General features: G+C 55.3%; 1 protein-coding gene and 1 non-coding gene across 4 annotated transcripts; one reads left to right on the top strand and one right to left on the bottom strand.

Annotated features, from left to right (window-relative positions):
- Window positions 1-373: 373 nt before the first annotated feature.
- IRX2 (iroquois homeobox 2) lies at window positions 374-5,366 on the bottom strand. The gene is made up of 4 exons (XM_072958887.1): window positions 4,843-5,366; window positions 3,076-3,481; window positions 2,034-2,747; window positions 374-1,235 (listed from the first exon to the last, which is right to left on the bottom strand). The coding sequence occupies exons 1-4, from the start codon at window positions 5,089-5,091 to the stop codon at window positions 1,183-1,185; spliced, it is 1,422 nt and encodes a 473-aa protein (XP_072814988.1). The 5' UTR covers window positions 5,092-5,366; the 3' UTR covers window positions 374-1,182.
- A 267-nt stretch (window positions 5,367-5,633) lies between these two features.
- IRX2-DT (IRX2 divergent transcript) lies at window positions 5,634-9,103 on the top strand. Of its 3 annotated transcripts, none has more exons than XR_012071580.1 (4): window positions 5,634-5,897; window positions 6,364-6,466; window positions 6,997-7,077; window positions 8,693-9,103. It is a non-coding gene; the product is annotated as an IRX2 divergent transcript (transcript). The 3 variants fall into 3 exon arrangements; XR_012071581.1 differs by lacking the exon at window positions 5,634-5,897 and adding an exon at window positions 5,909-6,157; XR_012071579.1 differs by lacking the exon at window positions 5,634-5,897 and having other exon boundaries at window positions 6,176-6,466.
- The last annotated feature ends 8,513 nt before the right edge of the window (window positions 9,104-17,616 follow it).

The following is a 17,616-nucleotide window of genomic DNA, read 5'->3' as shown; positions in this document are numbered from 1 at the left end:
GTTTAGATTCCGTTGCAATACAACTTGCATAAATTACTAGAAGCTTTATATCATTATAAAAATAAATATCAAATTTGTTTCCACTTCTTAAGTACTCAAGTTCTATAATCACGTTTTATTTCTACTGTGTACATCTTTTACAAATCAATTTTACAGTAAATCCTATCACACCTATAGAATATATACCGTGGCAATGAAGTGATCAATTCAAGATATCCTGAGAAAAAAGATTGTTTTCAAAAGTCACACATACATTGGGGAAACTACACTATGCCAGCAAATTCACATACGTCCAACAAAAGTCTGTTCCGATGGTCTGTGGGTTGGCAGTGCCCTGTGGCTCCTTCTCCTTCACAGTGGCACGAGATGGGTCCTGATTTAGAGATCAGGTTTTTTATGTCTCTATATTTATGAACTTGGAAAGAGAGAATGGCCTGCTGACTTTTTTTTTTTCCAAAGCAATTGTGACACCTACCTGTGGACCAAGGAAAAAACCCAATCACCCCAAATCCTTCAGTCCCAAACCAGCACCATCACATTTTAAAAAGAAATCCCTCTCACATGGTTTTGCCTCTTTTCCCATCTTCAAGATCTGCGATTAGTAATGCTGTCTACTTGTAAAGTGGGTTTTTTTTTTTGAGATACTGCTGTCAGCCAGGCCAACTGCACGGTCCTATCTAATCCATCTGGACATGGGGACGGGCCTGATAAAAGACCTTCTGTGTCTCCCTAGTCTGACTCTGCAAGCATCATCTCTAAAGGGATTTGATGCCCCAAGTTTCAGGGGCGCTAGCTCATCACAGCAAGTGTCTATTAAGTGTCTAGCGCGGTAAAAAAAATTAATGGTTCCAAATTGCAAACAAATATTCAGACTTTAATCACTAAATATTTTTCCAAAGAGAAAACAACCGCAGTGGTGCAATAAATATATTCCAGTTAGAGTGATTCTGCAAAGCAGAACTGGAGCGAGAAAGAGGGGCTCTGTAAACGAGCAGGGGTCCTCGCCTACTTAAAGAAAAAAATAAAAACCAGGAGAAGATTGCAATGCTCTGTCCTCAGACCTTGTGACAAGAAGCAAGAAATACACATTAAGCGAGTTTACAGAGCGATCGGCGCAGGGAGGCTCCCCGAGGCGGGGGACCCCGGGGAGCTCACTTACTTGCATTGCTGTGTGCGGCCCTTCTATAGGTAGGGCTGGACGCCCCCACCAACCATGGTGCAGCCCTCACTGGCATCTGTCAGGGGAGGGGGCAGTGAGTCAGAACCTGACCCCAGAGCCATCTGTCTCCCAGACAGCAGTGCAGCCACCAGCCCGCACACCCACGCTCCCTGCACCCGGCAAGTGGCTTGGGGCACCTGACTGTCTCCCCGCCATGTCTGAGATGGACCTCGCTCTGTTCCCTCCTCCTCACTGTCTCTCCCCCTTGACTTTCTTTTACAGGTCTTATGAGCTCCCACCTGAATTCTGAACGATAGAGGCAGTATGAGGAAAAGGAGAGGAAGAAAAAAGGCTCCTGTTTTCTATTTTGAAATTTTGAAATACTAAGGCCTGTGGGAGGAACCGGGGCATTTTGTTTCTTTCCAGCCAAAGGCGGAAGAGGAGATTCAGCCGAGACGCTATGAACCCACAGGCAGTGCAGGAGCTGGGCTCAGGCAGCACGGAGACAAGCGGTAATTTGCAACTGTGGCAGTTTGTGTTTGCCGAGAGCAAACCGGTCACGACGATACTCAGAGCAGCAAAAATAGCAAATCAAGGGGAAGTCAGCAGCACGGGGTGGGAGACAGGCCCTCTCGTGAGGCCAAGATCTCCCGGCCCTTTCCTGCCTTCACCACCCTTCTCTCCTCCTAGCTTGTCGTGCAAGAGCCGCCGGCCCAGGACAGGCTGTCATTCTCCTCCTCTCCTTCAAGGGACAAAGCTCCCCCCAGGCAGACCTACAGGTGCCCCGGCCCCTTCCCCTGCTCCTCCAGAGTGCTCACTAACCAGGGACCAGGCTCTCCCTCCCCAGGGGACCCGCGGGCCGCAGGCAGCCTACCTTTCTTGGGCTCGTAGCCGCCGCCCGGGGGCCGGTACTGGGGCTCCAGCGGGTGCGCGCCCGCCTTGCCCGCGTCGCTGGCCGCCTTGGGCGCCGCGTGCAGCGCCTCTCCGGGGGCCGAGGCCGCCGAGTTGTACCGCAGGAGCCCCTGGCCCTGCAGCGCCGCGTTTAAGTTCCCGTAATTGGTGTAGTTGCTGTAGAAGGGCGACGTGTAGTAGAGGTGGCGGCCGAGGAGCGGTGACGCGGGGTAGGGCGAGCCTCCGGGCGGCGCCCCGGACGAGTTGGGCGCGGCGGCGGCGGGCAGCCCGGGCGGCGCGCAGCCCGGGCCCAGGCTCGGCTGCTTGAGGTCCGACGTGGCGATCTCGGCCAGAGACCACAGCTTGGGCTTGCTGGCGGGCGGCGGCGCGCCCGGCGACGTCCGGCTGCCCAGGGGCGTCTTGCCACCCCCGCCCCCGCGGGGCACGGCCTCGGGCGGGGGGCTCAGCAGCGGCGCCTCCACGCCGGTCAGCGGCGACGAGGTCACGGTCTTGGGCGGCGCCAGGTCCCGCTCTCCCTCCTCCTCGTCGTCCTCGTCGTCTTCCAGGTCGTCGTACTTATCCTTGCACTCCGAGCCCGACTCGCACAGAGGGTCCCCGGCCCGGCACGGCAGCTTCTCCCCGTCTGACTCGGCGGAGCACGAGTGATCCGTGAGCGAGTCGACGTGCAGGCTGATCCCTGCAGGGGCACGGGCACAGTCTGTGGCAAGCGGGGACACTGCGGGCACCCTGTGGGGGTGGGGGGCGCTGCCCCACAGGCTCCCGCACCTCCACCCAACGCCAGCCGCGTCCTGGAGGGAGTATGAGCATCCCGGGAAGCGCTCCTGGAGGAGGCACAGGGCCCGGCATGCCAGGCGGCCTGGACAACAGGCCCAAACCTGGAAAGTCATGGGGGGAGGTGGGGGGGGCAGCGTCCTCCCAGATTGCCTTCTCCCGGAGCCCAGCTCTGCGCCCCGCCTGGGAAGAAAGCTCCCTCAACCTCGATCCCGCCGCGGCCCCCTGCTCACCTTCGTCCTCTGCCGACGTCTCGGTGCCCTCCTGCGCCTTGTCCGGACTCTCCTCCTTGCTTCTGGCCGCGTCACCCTCGTCCTCATCCTCGTCCTCGCTTTTGTTCCTCGGGGCCCACGTCATCTTGTTCTCCTTCTTGAGGCGTCTGCGCGCGTTGGCGAACCAGGTGGAGACCTGCGTGAGGGTCATCTTGGTGATGATGGCCAGCATGATCTTCTCGCCCTTGGTGGGATAGGGGTTCTTGCGGTGCTCGTTGAGCCAGGCCTTGAGCGTTGCCGTGGCGTCCCGCGTGGCGTTCTTGCGGTAGGCTGGGTCGTTGAGTTGGTACGGGTAGGCCGCGCTGCCGTAAGGGTGGTAGCTGATGGCACCCGTCATCCCGGTCGTGTGTGCGTCGTAGGGCGCGCCCTGCAACCGACAAGAACCTGGTGAGCGGGTTGCTCGGGGCCCTGACAGGCATCAGCGCGAGGGCGGCCCCTCCGCCAGCCCGTGGCCGCCTTTCCCACGGTGTCTCCAGCGCTGGAGCGGCGCTTCCCGCAGCAACAGAGCAAAAGGCCCCAGCGGGTAATTTGAGGCCAGCTGTGGATCACGACAGGCGGCGCAGTCTTGGTCTCACGTTTGCGAACGCTCTTGCTTTCCTAAAATGCATCTTCTTCCCAAATGCTCCTGAACCGCGGGGACAGACGGGCAGAAATACGAAGGCACACAGGCCCACAGGTAGTTTCTTGATATCTAAATTTCTCTGGATGTTCCAAGGGCCGCTGCCTCCCCCGACCCCCCTTCCCCGCCCTTACATGGTTAAAAACCCACCCCAGAGCCCCCCGCTCCGCTATTCACCGCTCTAAAGCTCGGCAAATCCAATTTGCAACTCAGAAGCCAGTCACCGTTTCGAATTCTTCAAATACGCGGTAATTAGCATTTTAATTCAGCCTTTAACGTTTAAATTCGAGACTTTACAGCCTTCCCCGAGGCCCCAGCCACTCCGTCGCTGCCCTGGAATTCCACCAAGGGCGGGCAGCAGCCATAACCCCCGTAACGGCCTCAATCGTCTGTCTAAGTAGCGCTCTGCCACCACCCGGGCCAGGCCAGCTGCAGAACCCGAGGAGCGCGGGCCGACCCCGGGTCGAGGAAGCAGGAGCTTCTCTCGGTACGCAAGGACCGGGGAAGCACTTAGAGGGCCATACAGACGCCCGCCAACACGTTTTGCGAAAGCGTGGCCTATGGGACAGATTAAGGCTGAGATCTTGGAGGGCCGGCCGGGCCCTAGAGCCGCGGCCTCAGGCTCCCCTCTCCCCCCCAACCCGGTGACCCCAGCCCTGCAAGTAAATGCTAAGTCGCCCCAGAGGCCCCAGTGGCGCCGACCCTTGCGCCTGCGCCAGAAGAAGAGAGAGCCCAGGCCCGCTCTGCGCTCCTCCTCAGGCTTCCTTGGCGAGTGAAAGGAGGACAACCCAGCACAGATCCCGACCCCGGCCGAGTCGCACTCCACCGGCTCTTGGGGAAGACGACACCGGGAGCCGAGGGGAAGCGGCGCGGAGTGCGGGTCCCCAGCTCGGGCTCAGGACGTCGCTGGCCAGCCGCCCTGCCTCTCACCCGGGCCTCTTGTCCCGCCAGAGGCGCGGCGGCCCCAGCTGGCGACTCGGGAGCCACCGCCCACGGCACGTTCCCCACGGCCCCGCTGGCCGATCCCGGGCCCAGCTCCGCGCGAGCCGCGATCAGGATCTCCAAGCCCGGGGTCCCGCGTCCAAACCCGCCCGCCCGCGCGCGATTACCATGTAGGACGGGAACCCGGCGGCGGCGGCGGCGGCGTCGGCCGAGTACTGCAGCGGGCTGCCGAAGCCGGTGGCCGCCTGCGCGGTGAAGGCCGCGGAGCCCGGGTAAGGGCTGAACGCCGAGCCCGACGCCGAGCGCGCCAGCTCCTCGCTGCGCGGCGCCGCCAGTGCCGACGCGCCGTACGCCGGGCACGAGTAGAGCGCCAGCGAGCCGGGCGCCTGGTACAGGTAGCCCTGCGGGTAGGACATGGTGGGCGCGGGGCGCGCGGCCCGCGTCACGCCGAGCAGCGGGCAGGGCGCGCGGCGCCCTCCATCCACGCCCGGCCGGGGCGCGGCGCGGCGGCGGGCGCGGGGACCGCGGGCCGAGGCTGGCCGGCCCGCGCACTAGCCCGGGCGGCCCGCGGGCCGGGGGAGCGGCGGGGCGGTGGCGGCGGCGGCGGCGGCAGCGACGGCGCGGAGCCGGTGGGCGCAGCCGCGCGCCAGGCCGGCGGTCGGGGTTTGGGGGAGTCTGGAGTCGGGAGTGAGGAGTTGAGGAAGGAGCGCTCGAGTTTCCGAGGGACATTGGAACGCGGAGCTGTCCGTCACTCGCTCATCTGCATATTCGGGCGCCCGCCCCCTCCCCTGCTCCGCCCGCTCCGCCCGCTCCGCCCGCTCCAGCCGCCAGGCCGCGGCCGGGGGAGGGGCGGGGACCGAAGGGGAGGGGAGGGGAACGCGGAGGAGCGGGAGGCGGGAGGGAAGGAGGGAGGAGGAGGAGGAGGAGGGAGGGACGCGCAGGCTTTTGTGGCGCAGTCGCCTCTCGCGCAGCCCCAGCCCGCGGCCCGCGGCCCCGCGGCCCGGCGGGGCCGAACAGTGCGCCCCCTCCCACTCACACGGACTCCCATCACCCGCCCCCGCTCCCCCACCTTCCGCAGCCAGCCCCCAGCCCGCGGCGCGCTGGCCGCCCTCCACTGCCCCGCCCCCAGCTCGGCCCGCAAGGACTAGGCAGAGGCTGCCCGCTTCCACTTGGGGGACGAACGGCCCGTACCCCTCTCTCCACCGCGAAGACGCCGGTCCAGGTGACTGCACCCCGGACGCTAGCGTCCGGGCCGGGAGCCACGGTGATGGGGGCGGGAGTGTGGCACCCGAAGCCCAGGTCCTCCGGGGGGTGGCGTGCGCGGCTCTCACTTCCACCTTCCTGGGTCCACCCTGCCTGCCACACGGTGCGCGGCTCCCCGCGTGGCCTCGCGTCTGGTCGCCTGCCCCGCGCCGCTCATCGTGTCCTCGCGGGACCTGGATCCGGGGCACTTTCGTTGCAAACTACCAGGAGGGCCCTGAGGTGAGCTTTCTGCCCCGAAGTCCGGAGTGGAAACCCAGTCCCTGGGTATTAGGGCTTTCCGCTCTAGGAAGTGTTTTTGCAACACGCCTCCAGAGCTTTACCCGGGAAGAAGCCGCCCCGCAAAGGGTTTTATTTTGTTTTAATAAGTTGACTCCTCTTTCGGATTTGTGTTATAAAACACTCGGGGGATGATTGTCACTGGACAGACCGCCTCTGGCACGACGTGAAGCCTCGCTGTCACTTGCGAAGGGATGAAAAAGCGACGGGCTGGTGGCACGGGCGGCGCAGTCAGCAGCACAGGTAGCTCAGGTAACGTGCGACTCCGGAGGTGCCCCAGGGGCCCGCCGGAGAGACCTTAGCAACGGGCCCTGAGACCCGGTGCCTAGAAAACACCGCTCTCCCCATACCTGCTCCACCCCTCCCCTACCGGAGGCCAGTGGAAGACGGCTTCTGGCGACCTGGTGGAAGGGGGAGGGAGGGTCACGATGGATGCTCGGGAGGTCCACATGGGGTCGTGTGTGCAGGGTCCCGGCGGGATCGCTCACACAACAGGTGCCACTTCCTCGGAGGCCGTCTCGAGTGGGTGATCTGTAAGGGGAGAACGTGGTGAGTGGGAGCTCCGGCCCACAGCTCCCTCTCCCCAACTTCCAGACCCCGGTCCTGTGGACTTAGAAGCTCTAGGAGTTACTGAGTTCGGGTCGAGGTCGCGGGGGCGCCACGCGCATCCTGCGGCCTCTCTGCTGGTCACGGCTGCAGCTCGTGGAGCAGGAAGCTCCAGCAGCCGGCCTGATAGCCTGCGGGACCTTCAAGGCAGTCAGGCTGCGTCTGTCTTTCCCCAGGTCCATGGGAACCAGTTGTCAACTGCAGTGCTGAGCTCGAGTAGAACCCATCCTCCTTGGCCTGGAGGAGCAGCGCTCCCGGTAGGTGCGGCCCAGGCACGTTCCACAGGCTGCCTCCCCTATGAGCCCCCAAACCACTCGCCCCCACTTGTCCTCCCACACCTGCTCCCCCCAACGCTTCCTACAGTCCACAGCCCGAACCTCCACACATCACCCCTCACCTCTCCCCCAAAAGCATTCCTCTGATGCCCCCAACCCCTCCACACATAACTTCCTGTGCACTCTGGGCCGCTGCGAGGATCTAGCCAGGGGAGTTTCAACAATGCTGCTACCCCAAGAAGTCCACCCTGATTCAGTTCAGGGCAGATACTTTAAGCCTCAAGAAGGAACAAGAAGGAGAGAGCTAGAAACCCCGGCAGCCTGCGGAGCCGGCCCTAGACAGGATCCCTGGCATTTGTGGTCGTCCTGTGGGGAATCCGGCCAGGAAGAGGCCATAAATGAGCCTGGCACATGTTAGCTGGCCAGCAGGAACAGCAGCTGATCAGGTGACAAGCCTTCGTTTCGATTCCAATTACATAGTTTAAGTGAAAAAAAACATCAGGTCTAATTCTTATCTCCAAGGAGGACTGGCCTGGAGTATTTCCATTTCTGAAGACCAGTTCCTGCTGTTGTTTCATTAGCATTTGGGGCTGCCCCCCTCGCCCTCCCCCCTCCTGCACCCCCTGGGCTTGATCTCTGCCAGGGGCAGAAAAGAAAACAGCAAATTATTACAGAAACATCCTCAGTTTGGAGCAGGAGCATAAGCTCCGATACACTCGATTTTGACATCAATTAAGTGCATAACCAGACATGTGCACGTGGCTTTGGAGGGTCTCCCGTGGCCCCGAGTGCATCTCCAGAAACGGCGCCCTGCTCTTCCCTCTCCCTTGAGCTCCATGCTGCCGATTCTAAAGACAGCCTCTTCTCTGACTGTATTTCCCCCCAGCAATTATACTCCTCCACTGAAATCTAAATTTTCCATACTGCTGCCTGCTACTAATAAAAACCGTCTACCTTGCACTATTAAACAGTCGAATCTCACTACATGCCGTTTTTATTGGTAGTGACTGTAGCAAATTAAAATGCCTACACACAGACATTAAAACTCACGCTCGGCATAGTTATTGGGATATATAAACTCCGTGTTACTTGAAAGCTTTCTGATTTTTTTAAAAATCACTTTCCCTTTTCTTAAAGTTGGCTTGGTCTTCTTAAAAAAAAATCAGTCAGGAGAACATGCTGCAAGTGTCGAGGCTCCACGCAGCGGCTCCGTGCGAGGGGGGTCTGGATTCGCTGGAACCGCGTGTCGGGTTCCCGCGGGGAGCGCTCGGCCGCGCCCCGGGCCCCGCGGCCATCTCTCTCGGAGAGCAGGGACCTGGGTGACTCGCTCCCGGGCGAGGAGGGTGTTCAGGCATGTGCAGCGCTCGGGTACGGACGGGCACTTGGCTCCTGTTGCTTTCAGTTGCCCTCCGAGCTGGAGTGGAACAGAATGGGAGACACAAGGGGCACACCGGCGAACTGCCCAGACAGCGCGCTCATCGGAACCATTACCTGGGCGACTGGCAGTTTCAGGTTTACGGTGGAGCCCCCCGCTTACCCCATGCATGCATTAAAAAAAAAGGTTAACACGGCCACGTTCTGTTTCTTGTCCCAACAGTGGTCGATACACTTGGAACAAGTCGGCGTGGACATGCACGTTCCGAGCCGCGGTTTCCTGGAGGCCGCGCTCCGGGAAACGGCAGACACGCGGCTCGGGCTCCGGGTCCTTCCCCGAAAGCGGCGGCGGCGCAGGCCGGGGCGCCTCCGCACGCGGTCCGCCCGGGGCTCCCGGCCGCCCGGCCAGGCCGAGCAGCGACGCGGCCCGAAGTCGTGCGCGCGGGCGGCGAGGGGGCGCTGTGGCCCGCGGCTGCCGCCTCGTACCCACAGCAGTGGCCCCGGCGCCGTCCCCGGCCACCGACGGGCAGCGGGCGCCCGGGCCCTGCCACCTCCCACGTGGGTGTGATTCGGGGAAGGACACTGACCCTGGAGCATTTCAATAAAAGCTAAGCCGAGCAAGGCCTTTCTCTCACTCCGCCTTTTTACCGTGTCTTAGCTGGAGTTTGTAAGTTTGGTGGGAAAACAGCTACCACTCCAGAGGTAAATTAGGGACGGGGGTTCGATTGAGATTAAATAGACACACTTTACCCGGTTCCTCCAATGAAGTGCCATATACATGTAAGTACTTCCACTGTATCAAGGCACGCTCCTGGTGAATTCTTAATCGGGTTTCCCTCCTGTCCCAGCGCTTCCCGGCGGGACTGCGGAGCTGGTGACAGCAAGAAGGGGAGGGGGCAGCATAGGAATTCGGTTCTGCGTTTTCCTTTTCTTTTTTCTCTTTCTTTCTTTCTTTCTTTCTTTCTTTCTTTCTTTCTTTCTTTCTTTCTTTCTTTCTTTCTTTCTTTCTTTCTTTCTGAATCGAAATACGTCGCTGTAAGTTGCACAAAATTTAAGAATGAAACGTAAATGCCTTTGAAACGTGGCTGAGCCCTCTCACTGATCTACAGACACGTGTGATTGGATCTCCGAGGTTCTCAAACTCTCTTCTGATGCGGCACCGTGCCTCTGAAGAGCAAGGCCGGAGGCGAACCGGCACAAGGCCAGAGGGTCCCCGCCACTCCAGTCCTGGACCCTGAGCGGGGACGCGGCTCGGGAGGTGACCTGGGGCTGGGGGCGGGGTGGAGCGGCCGGGCCCTAGGACTCAGGACGGGCTCTTCTCACACTCCAGGCACCGTGTGCCCGGTCAGTGGCCCGGCTCTCCCAGTCCGCCGCCTGACTCCTTAGCTCCTGGCTGCTAACGTGTCCCTCCCGGTCTCCTTTAGTGGGCAGCACAGTTCCTATCGTCTGCACGGATGCCCCGCCTCCGACGTGCTTCCTGAAGTTTCCCCCGAGCAGCAGCCCGAGAATCCTATCCTCGCCATTTCTCAGCGTCCTGCGGGTTTCTGTCCTCCCATCTCCGGGCCCTTCCCTTCTCCCCGCCCTCCCGGGTCCGCAGCCCCATGTCCCCGCGCTGCGCTGGCCTGTGCGTCCCGAGCCCGGAGCGCCCAGGAAGGGAGGCGGGGCTGCCAGAGACCAGCCGAAGCATCCAAGTTACGGAGACCCGTTTCCGGAGCAGCGAACACCCGAGCGCCTTCGTTCTCCCATCGGCAGCTGTTTGGAAGGAGAAATATTTGCGAGTCCTCGGCCTTTCACGTTCACGGCCGCGCACATCGGCGGCCCGGACACACGCACGCGCACACTCGCGCTGCCTGGGGAGGTCCGGGGCCGCGGGAGCTGCTCTGGGCAAGTGGAAACAGATGAGGAGTTGTCAATTTTTTTGTTTTTGTTTTTTCTTTAAAGTGATTCTGCAGTTTTTGGAAGAACTTAGCTCACCCCGACCCCCACCCCCGACCCCCGTCCCTCCGGCAGGTGCTCCGTGGCTTTCGCATCACCGTTTTACGCGCCGCAGCGCCTCTCGCCTCTCGGGGCTGCGGAGACCGCAGGAGCCGATCTGACCCGGAAGGAGCAGGTAGGTTCCTCGCCGGCAAGAAAACATTACAGGAGGAGGAAGAGTTCCTCGAGTTTTAGGACAATTTACTTTTGTCAGGCAAGCGAGGCTGTAGAGAGCGTCTGTCAGGGGCTGTGTCTCATCTCCTTTCCTAACTTTTAATTCGGTTTGTGCACCCAGAGGGCTCCCCCAGACCACGATTCGGCGGCACGTAGTCACACGCACACGCCAGCCCATTTTCTCCCCGAAGTCTCCCACACATTCTGACACACCTGGGCTGCAGATCCAGAGGTCCGGGGGGATTTTTTTTCTCCTTTGTAAATACTGGAGAGTGTATTTGTTCAATTGGATTGCATTATAAGTAAAAATTACAGTTGAACAGAAAATACATTGCCGACCGAGGGGAAAGATCTTTGCAGCCTCCATAAATGGGAAAATTGTTCTGCAGAATCAGAAAGGGTTCCCACACTCAACGGGTCAAGACAAGCCACTCATTGGGAGAAATGGGTCGGGGCGCAGGCAGGCCCTCCACACATAGGAGCCTGAAAAGCCAAGCAGGCAAAGAGGTCCACATTCACCCGTGACATCATACAGTGCCTAAGATGTCACAGCACCCACTGGATGACACCAAAGGCGGCCCAGGGTGTGCAGAGACAGGGCACCGCCCCCCCCCCCCGCCTGCACTCACTTGCTTAGATTGCTGCCAAGAAAGTAGGGAGACACTGGGCAACACCAGAAGAAGCAGGAGATGTCCAGTCCCTGCCTCCCGCCCTTGGAGCCCTTTCCTCATCGTCCACCGCAGAGAAAATGCCAGGCAGGGGCACTGAGGCCCTGAGGCCCTGGCACAGTCCTTGCAGCATTGTTTACAAAGGGCAGGGTTGGGACCGGCCTAAACGGCCATCAGGAGGGGCCCAGATACAGTCTGTGGCATATTTCATGAAACAGAAAGTTCCCCAGGGGGTGGAAGTGAATGAAGTGGGTCTGCTTGTATCAACATGAGTAAGTTCTAAAAGTATAAAGTTGAGTGGGGAAAAAAGTAATAACTTTTAAAAAAGGATGCAGACACCAGGATGCTGACTGAAGAATTTTACAAAAATACAGCATTATGTCTACTCTTTACGGGGTGAGGGTGGTGGCTGCAACAAGGTGAGGGGAGAACGGCCTCCCCTCCTCTGCAGGCCTACTGAGTGCCTGAGAAGGGGGGAGGTGGGGGGAGTGACAGTCTATTAATAATATTTCATTCCTGAAAAGCACATCTGATGCACATGTCACAAAAGGTTATTAACTAGGAGTGACAGTCCCGTGGGATAGTACTCTGTCCATCCCTCTCATGTGAAATATTTCACACTTTGAAAATTAAAAATAAGTGTTATCATTTAGAAGAAGTGTCATTGCTTGGAAGTAGAGTGAACTAGTTGAGAAATACTTTCTTTTAAAAAAATAAATAAATAAAACTGATTTCTCAAAAATTCACATTCTTCATCTCCTTCTTTCCTTCTTCAGTCTCCCATCCTTTGAAACATAAGGTCTTGGATTTGCTGTTTAGACCTTTACACAGATTGTCACTGGTGTGGATGTCTTTGGAACGTCACCCAGAATGTGGCAGGGAGAAACAGGCTTCCTGAGCAGGGTGCACCCCACAGGGCCTGAGGCCCCTCATCTGGGACCTGCAGGCTAGCTGCTCACCCCATGGAAAGTGGAGGCCTGGCCTCTCGCTCTGCCCAGGGTCCTGGCCCTGTCACCGAGGCCACCGGCCACCTGCACGCCTCTGTGGGAGAGGATGCTTTACCCTGGATGGAATTCTGCATCTTCCCCTACACAGAGCAGATGTATTTTGGGAAATTCAAATCAAGATTAGAGAGAGGGGCTGTGAGGAGACAGAAAGATGGGGGAGGCCACAGGGGAAGGACAGCCAACCTGGAAAGGAGAAGGCGGGTAGGATCCAGACTCGCCTCCCCCACAGCTGGGCTCCAGGCTCCGGCAGGCCCTCAACCTTCACATGCCTCGTCACTCTCAGAATAGAACTCCATGCCTTGCTGGCCCCTCAGCTGCTTCTAGAAATGACTACCTCTCTGCTGTCATTCTCCATTTCAGCCAGAGGGGTTGGGTCTTCCTACACAGATCTGCTCAAAGCCCCTGCAGAGCCGGATAGGCCTTGCAGCCAAGGCCTGCAGCCTGGCTCTGTCAGTGATTACAGACGTGTGGTCTCCACATTTCGCCCTTTTCCTCAACCTGCTCGGAGCCAGGCAGGGAAGAGGCTGCTGCTTCCTGGGAAACACTCCCGTCAGGAGGCGCCCTGTGCCCATGAGGACGAGGGCCGTTCAGGGCTGACATCTGCCCACAGCTGCGGGCTGGCTGCCCTGGCTCTCTTCTCAGCTTCCCTGGCCCTGCTGGTGTCCTGGAGTGATGGTCCTCTGACTCCAGTGCCACCCTGACTCCAGGCCTGGCAAGTCGTGGGCACCAGAAACGTGCTGATTAAATGAATCAATGAATGAGTGAATGGCTTGCTCTTGGCCATTCACCTTTTCCTCTAAAAGGTAAAGCAGGGCTTTGAGAGAGAGAAACAGGACAATCACAGGGCCACTCACTCATATCCCAGCTCTGCTTGCCCCTCAGAGATCCCTCTGCACCTGCGTGTAGCGGGCACTCCAGGCAAATCCAATCATGTCTCGGGGGGCTGGCACTCCAGGGTGAAGCAGGGGCAAGTCTGTAGGTTCAATTTGAAGGCCCAATGGATACGCACACTTAAAATAACATTCAGTTTTGAAAATAAATTCCTGAGTCAGCTATCATCCCCAAGCCTTGCATTCCTTGAGAAAAGTGAGTGTGCGTTTTTTTTTTTTTTTTTTGGATCCCACATGACGCACACTTGTTCCCAGCATACAGGCATTTGGGATAAAAGGAACTTGAACAAAAGCAAAGTGAACTTTGATGATGCTTTTAGTAAAAAAAAAAAAACATTCAGAGTGGGAAAGAGTATTTCAAACTTTATTAAGGGTGGAAGGTATAGCTCAGTGGTAGAGGGTGTGTTTAGCAGGCACAAGGTCCTGGGTTCAACCCCCAGCACCTCCACTAAATAAACCCTTTAATTAGATCCCAGCAAGGTTTCTGAAGATAGAGACAAACTTATTCTAAAATTTATTTTTAATGGCATGAGCCTTAGGAGAGCTGAAACAATTTTGACAAAGAAGAGTTGAGTGGGAAGAAACAGTCTACTTGTTTCCAAGATATTTCATGGTTCCAGAAATCAAGAGAGTGTGATGTTGGTGGGGGAATAGACATATAAATCACTGGGAAAGAAGAGAGAATCCAGAAACAAGCACATTCAAATATCCCTGACTTATTATAACAAAGGCACAATGCCATTCAGTGAGAGAAAGTTAATCTTTCCAACAAATGATGCTGAAGCCACTGGCTGTCCGTAAGTGCGAACACACACACGAGCTCCAACCCAAGTCCACACTTTGTACAGAGATTAGTTCAACATGGGTCATAGACTTAAATGGAAAATTATGAAACTCTTAGAACAATAGGGGAGAAAATCTTCAAGATCTAGGGCAAATAATTCGTAGACTAGACCCCCAAAGCACAATCCATAAAAGGAAAATTTGATAAATTGGTCTCCGTCTAGTTTAAACCTTTTGTTCCCTAAAAGAATGAAAATTTGCAGACTGAGAGAAAATATTTGCAAAACTATGCACCCAAAAAAGGACTAGTATCAAGAATATATAAAGAACACTCAAAGCTCAACAGTAAAACAAAACAAAACAAAACAAAAACTGCAAAACAATCCAATTAGAACTTGGTTAAAAGACAAAAAGACATTTCACCAAAGAGGATACACAGATGGCAACTGAGCTCATGAAAGGTGTTCAGCATCGTTAGCCATTAAGGAAATGCAAATTAAAACCACAGTGAAATATATGCTATCAGAATGGATAAAATAAAAAAAATTAAAAAGTGACACCATCAGAGGTTGGTGAGGGTGCAAAGAAACTAGATTATTCCTAATTTGCTGGTGGGAATATAAAATGGTCAATTCACTCTGGAGAACAGTTTGGCAGTTTCTTATAAAATTCAACTTGCAACTACCATGCACTCTAGCAATTGCATTCTTGGGCATCCATCCCAGAGAAACAGAAACTTATGTTCTCACAAATCCTGTACACGGATGTTCATAGCAGCTGTATTTGTAAGAGACAGAAATTGGAATCGGCCCAGATGTCCTTCAGCGGGTGGAATTAATGCTCAACCAGACGCAGGAGTGAGTTATTGGTCTACACAACAACATGCGCGAATCTCTGGAGAATTAAACTGAGGGAGGAAAGCCAATCCCAGAGGCTGTCTACTGCATGATTCGATGAATATAACATTTGGGAAACTACCAAGGTTTGGAAATGGAGAACAGTTAGGTGGTGGCCAGGGCCGAGGGACAAGGGCTGGGGGGTGGGGGTGGGGGGCCCGAGGGAGGTGGGATGTGTTTACGAAGGGGAACAGGAGGGCTCCTGGTGGTAGTGCGAGTCAGCACCGCGACTGCGTGTCTTCAGAGACCTTCAAGGCGTGAGGGCGAGAGAGGTGTGTGGTCCATAAGGCCCGGTGCTTCCTCCGAGCACAGGAAGGCAGGGTGAGTGACGAGGGGCAGTAGAAATCCTGTCCTGAAGATGCAAACCAGGAACAGCTTCCTCTGTTTTTCGACTTTGCTAAATATTTGGTGATTTTCAAAAGTTATACACAAAAGTGATGGCTTGGATGTTCACTGTCATGGAATGAGAAGGAAAGCATGTTTTTCTATTTTTTATCTTTTGAAATCTTTCACTTTTCCAGATTTTCACATTCATCTGAGAAAAAAATTCAGGGTCATCTTTTATATAAAGATTCTGACTCATGGTAGGGAATCAGTTATACCTGAGATGACACACATATACTTTAATTCATGTTCAATGCTGAAACATTTTTAAATCTATCTCCCCTCATATGCTGAAAGTCTTTTTCCTTCGCCATTGCATATTTATCCACTTGATTTATTTTAAAAGATGCGTAAGATTTTAAACCTGTAATATCAACATTACTACTAACGGTAAATCACTGAGTACAGGTTTTTATTTTTTTCTTTGCAAATCTTTCAACATCTAGAAAATATCACATTTGGGGTGCACAGAGTGATGTTCAAAACTACCTGAAAATAGCATTTTGTCTGTTAGCAATTTTACACAAGGATAGATTTATTTTTTTCTACCTATACTAATTTTAGGACTTCTCCCCTTTTTTGTCTGAGTTAAGTGCTTGTAATTCAATAACTCCCACAGTTTAAAAGTTCCAGAACGTGTACTCAGAAGTCTTGGCCCCTTTTGTCATCAGCCCCCTCCCGGTCCATCTCTCCTGCCTTCTATCTGTCCGTCTGTCTTTGCTAGTTTCTAGCAAGTCTCCCCGCATTTCTTTTCACAAGTGTGAGCAGACACACGTGCATGTCCGTGATGACAAGTCAATAAAATGTCTCTCTTCCTTAGGGCACGTACAGCTTTCCATACCTTGCTGTTTCTTCTTAACAGTAACTCAGGGAGATCACTGCAAACTGCTTTCTAGAGACGTCCCCCCTTTTCCCCAAAGTACCTGAATAGCATTCCCTCTGGGGGCGCATGTCGTACTGATCTAACCAGACCTGAAGCGAAGGGAGTGCATGCCACGTAGAAGCTTTCACTTTGTTCGCAGGGCCTCACGGGCAGCGCCTCACAGGATGCTTCTCAGCGGTGAAGGCGCAGCCTCGGCGTGGGGCCTGTGACGTGGGTGCTGGTCATGGGGTCACTGCATGTGCAGTTTTACCCAGACCTGCTATACTGCTGTTCTGTTTTGTATTCCAAACGTCAGTGTGAGAGACTGCATGGTTCTTCAGCCTAACCAGTACAGACGGCTTAAAGAAACTTGGGATCTTCTAATCTGAAATGTGAAAAATTGTAACTCATTGTGGTAATTTAGTAGCTTTTTTGAGGAATTGTTTAAGTAGAATTAAATGCACTGATTTTAAGTGTGCAGGTGGATGAGCGGGGGACCCCACGGTCCAGTTTCACAGCATTTCACTCGTGTCCCTGACCCGGACACTACAGGTGCTCTCTGCCACTACACACTCACGTCTTCCAGAGCCCGTGTAAGTGGGCTCGGATACTGTACTGCCTTCTGTGTTGGACTTTCTCAGTGAGCCAGGTGTTTTCTGACATTTACACAGGGAAACCTCGGAGGTACTGTGGGTGTGGTTCCAGACCCGCACAATAAAGCAGATTCACCGCAGAAAAGAGGGCCACATGAGTTTTTCATTTCCCAGTGCTTACAAAGGTTATGTTTACACTCTACTCTGGTCTATTAAGTGTACAATGGCATTATGTCTTTTAAAATGTACACTTGCTCTAAAAATACTTTATTGCTGAAAAAAAAAGCTAAGCTCCGCCTGAGCCTTCAGCGAGTCACAGCAGTGACATCAGAGGTCACTGACCACCAGTCACCACAGGACGTGTAGTAAGGGAACAGCCTGAAATAGTGCCAAGAACTGGTAAAATGTGACACGGAGACATGAAGTGGGCGAATGAGGTTGGAAAAATGGCGCCAGCAGACTTGCTGGACGTAGGGTTGCTGCCAACCTCCGATTTATAAAAAAAAAAAATTGCACTGTGTGCAAAGCCCAGTAAAATGAGGTCTGCCTGGTGTGGCATTGCCTGAACTAGTAATTCAGCCCTCTTTTTGTCAAGTGCGCCTCCCAGGTATGGGCATACCACATCTTTTGTGGTCTCTGGTTGGTGGACATTGGTGATGTTCCCACTTTCAAGGCTGTTTTGACACAAGCTGCTTGGAGCACTGGTGTGCAAGCCCTTGTGTGGACATGTTTTCATTTGTCTTGGATAGATTCCCAGGAATGGAATTGCTGGGTTGTAGACTAAGTGCTTATTTACCTATTAAAGAAACTGCCAAGCCATTTTCTAAAGGGACTGCACCATCTGGCATCTCCTAGTAACATGTGAGAGTTCCGGTGGCTTCAAATTTGTGTTGATGCTGGACAAGGTCCCCCTCCT

Source organism: Vicugna pacos, chromosome 3, assembly GCF_048564905.1.
Source record: "Vicugna pacos chromosome 3, VicPac4, whole genome shotgun sequence".
NCBI classification, from domain to species: domain Eukaryota; kingdom Metazoa; phylum Chordata; class Mammalia; order Artiodactyla; family Camelidae; genus Vicugna; species Vicugna pacos.
Note: the sequence above shows the minus strand (reverse complement) of the source record. Positions and strands in the feature narration are given on the sequence as shown.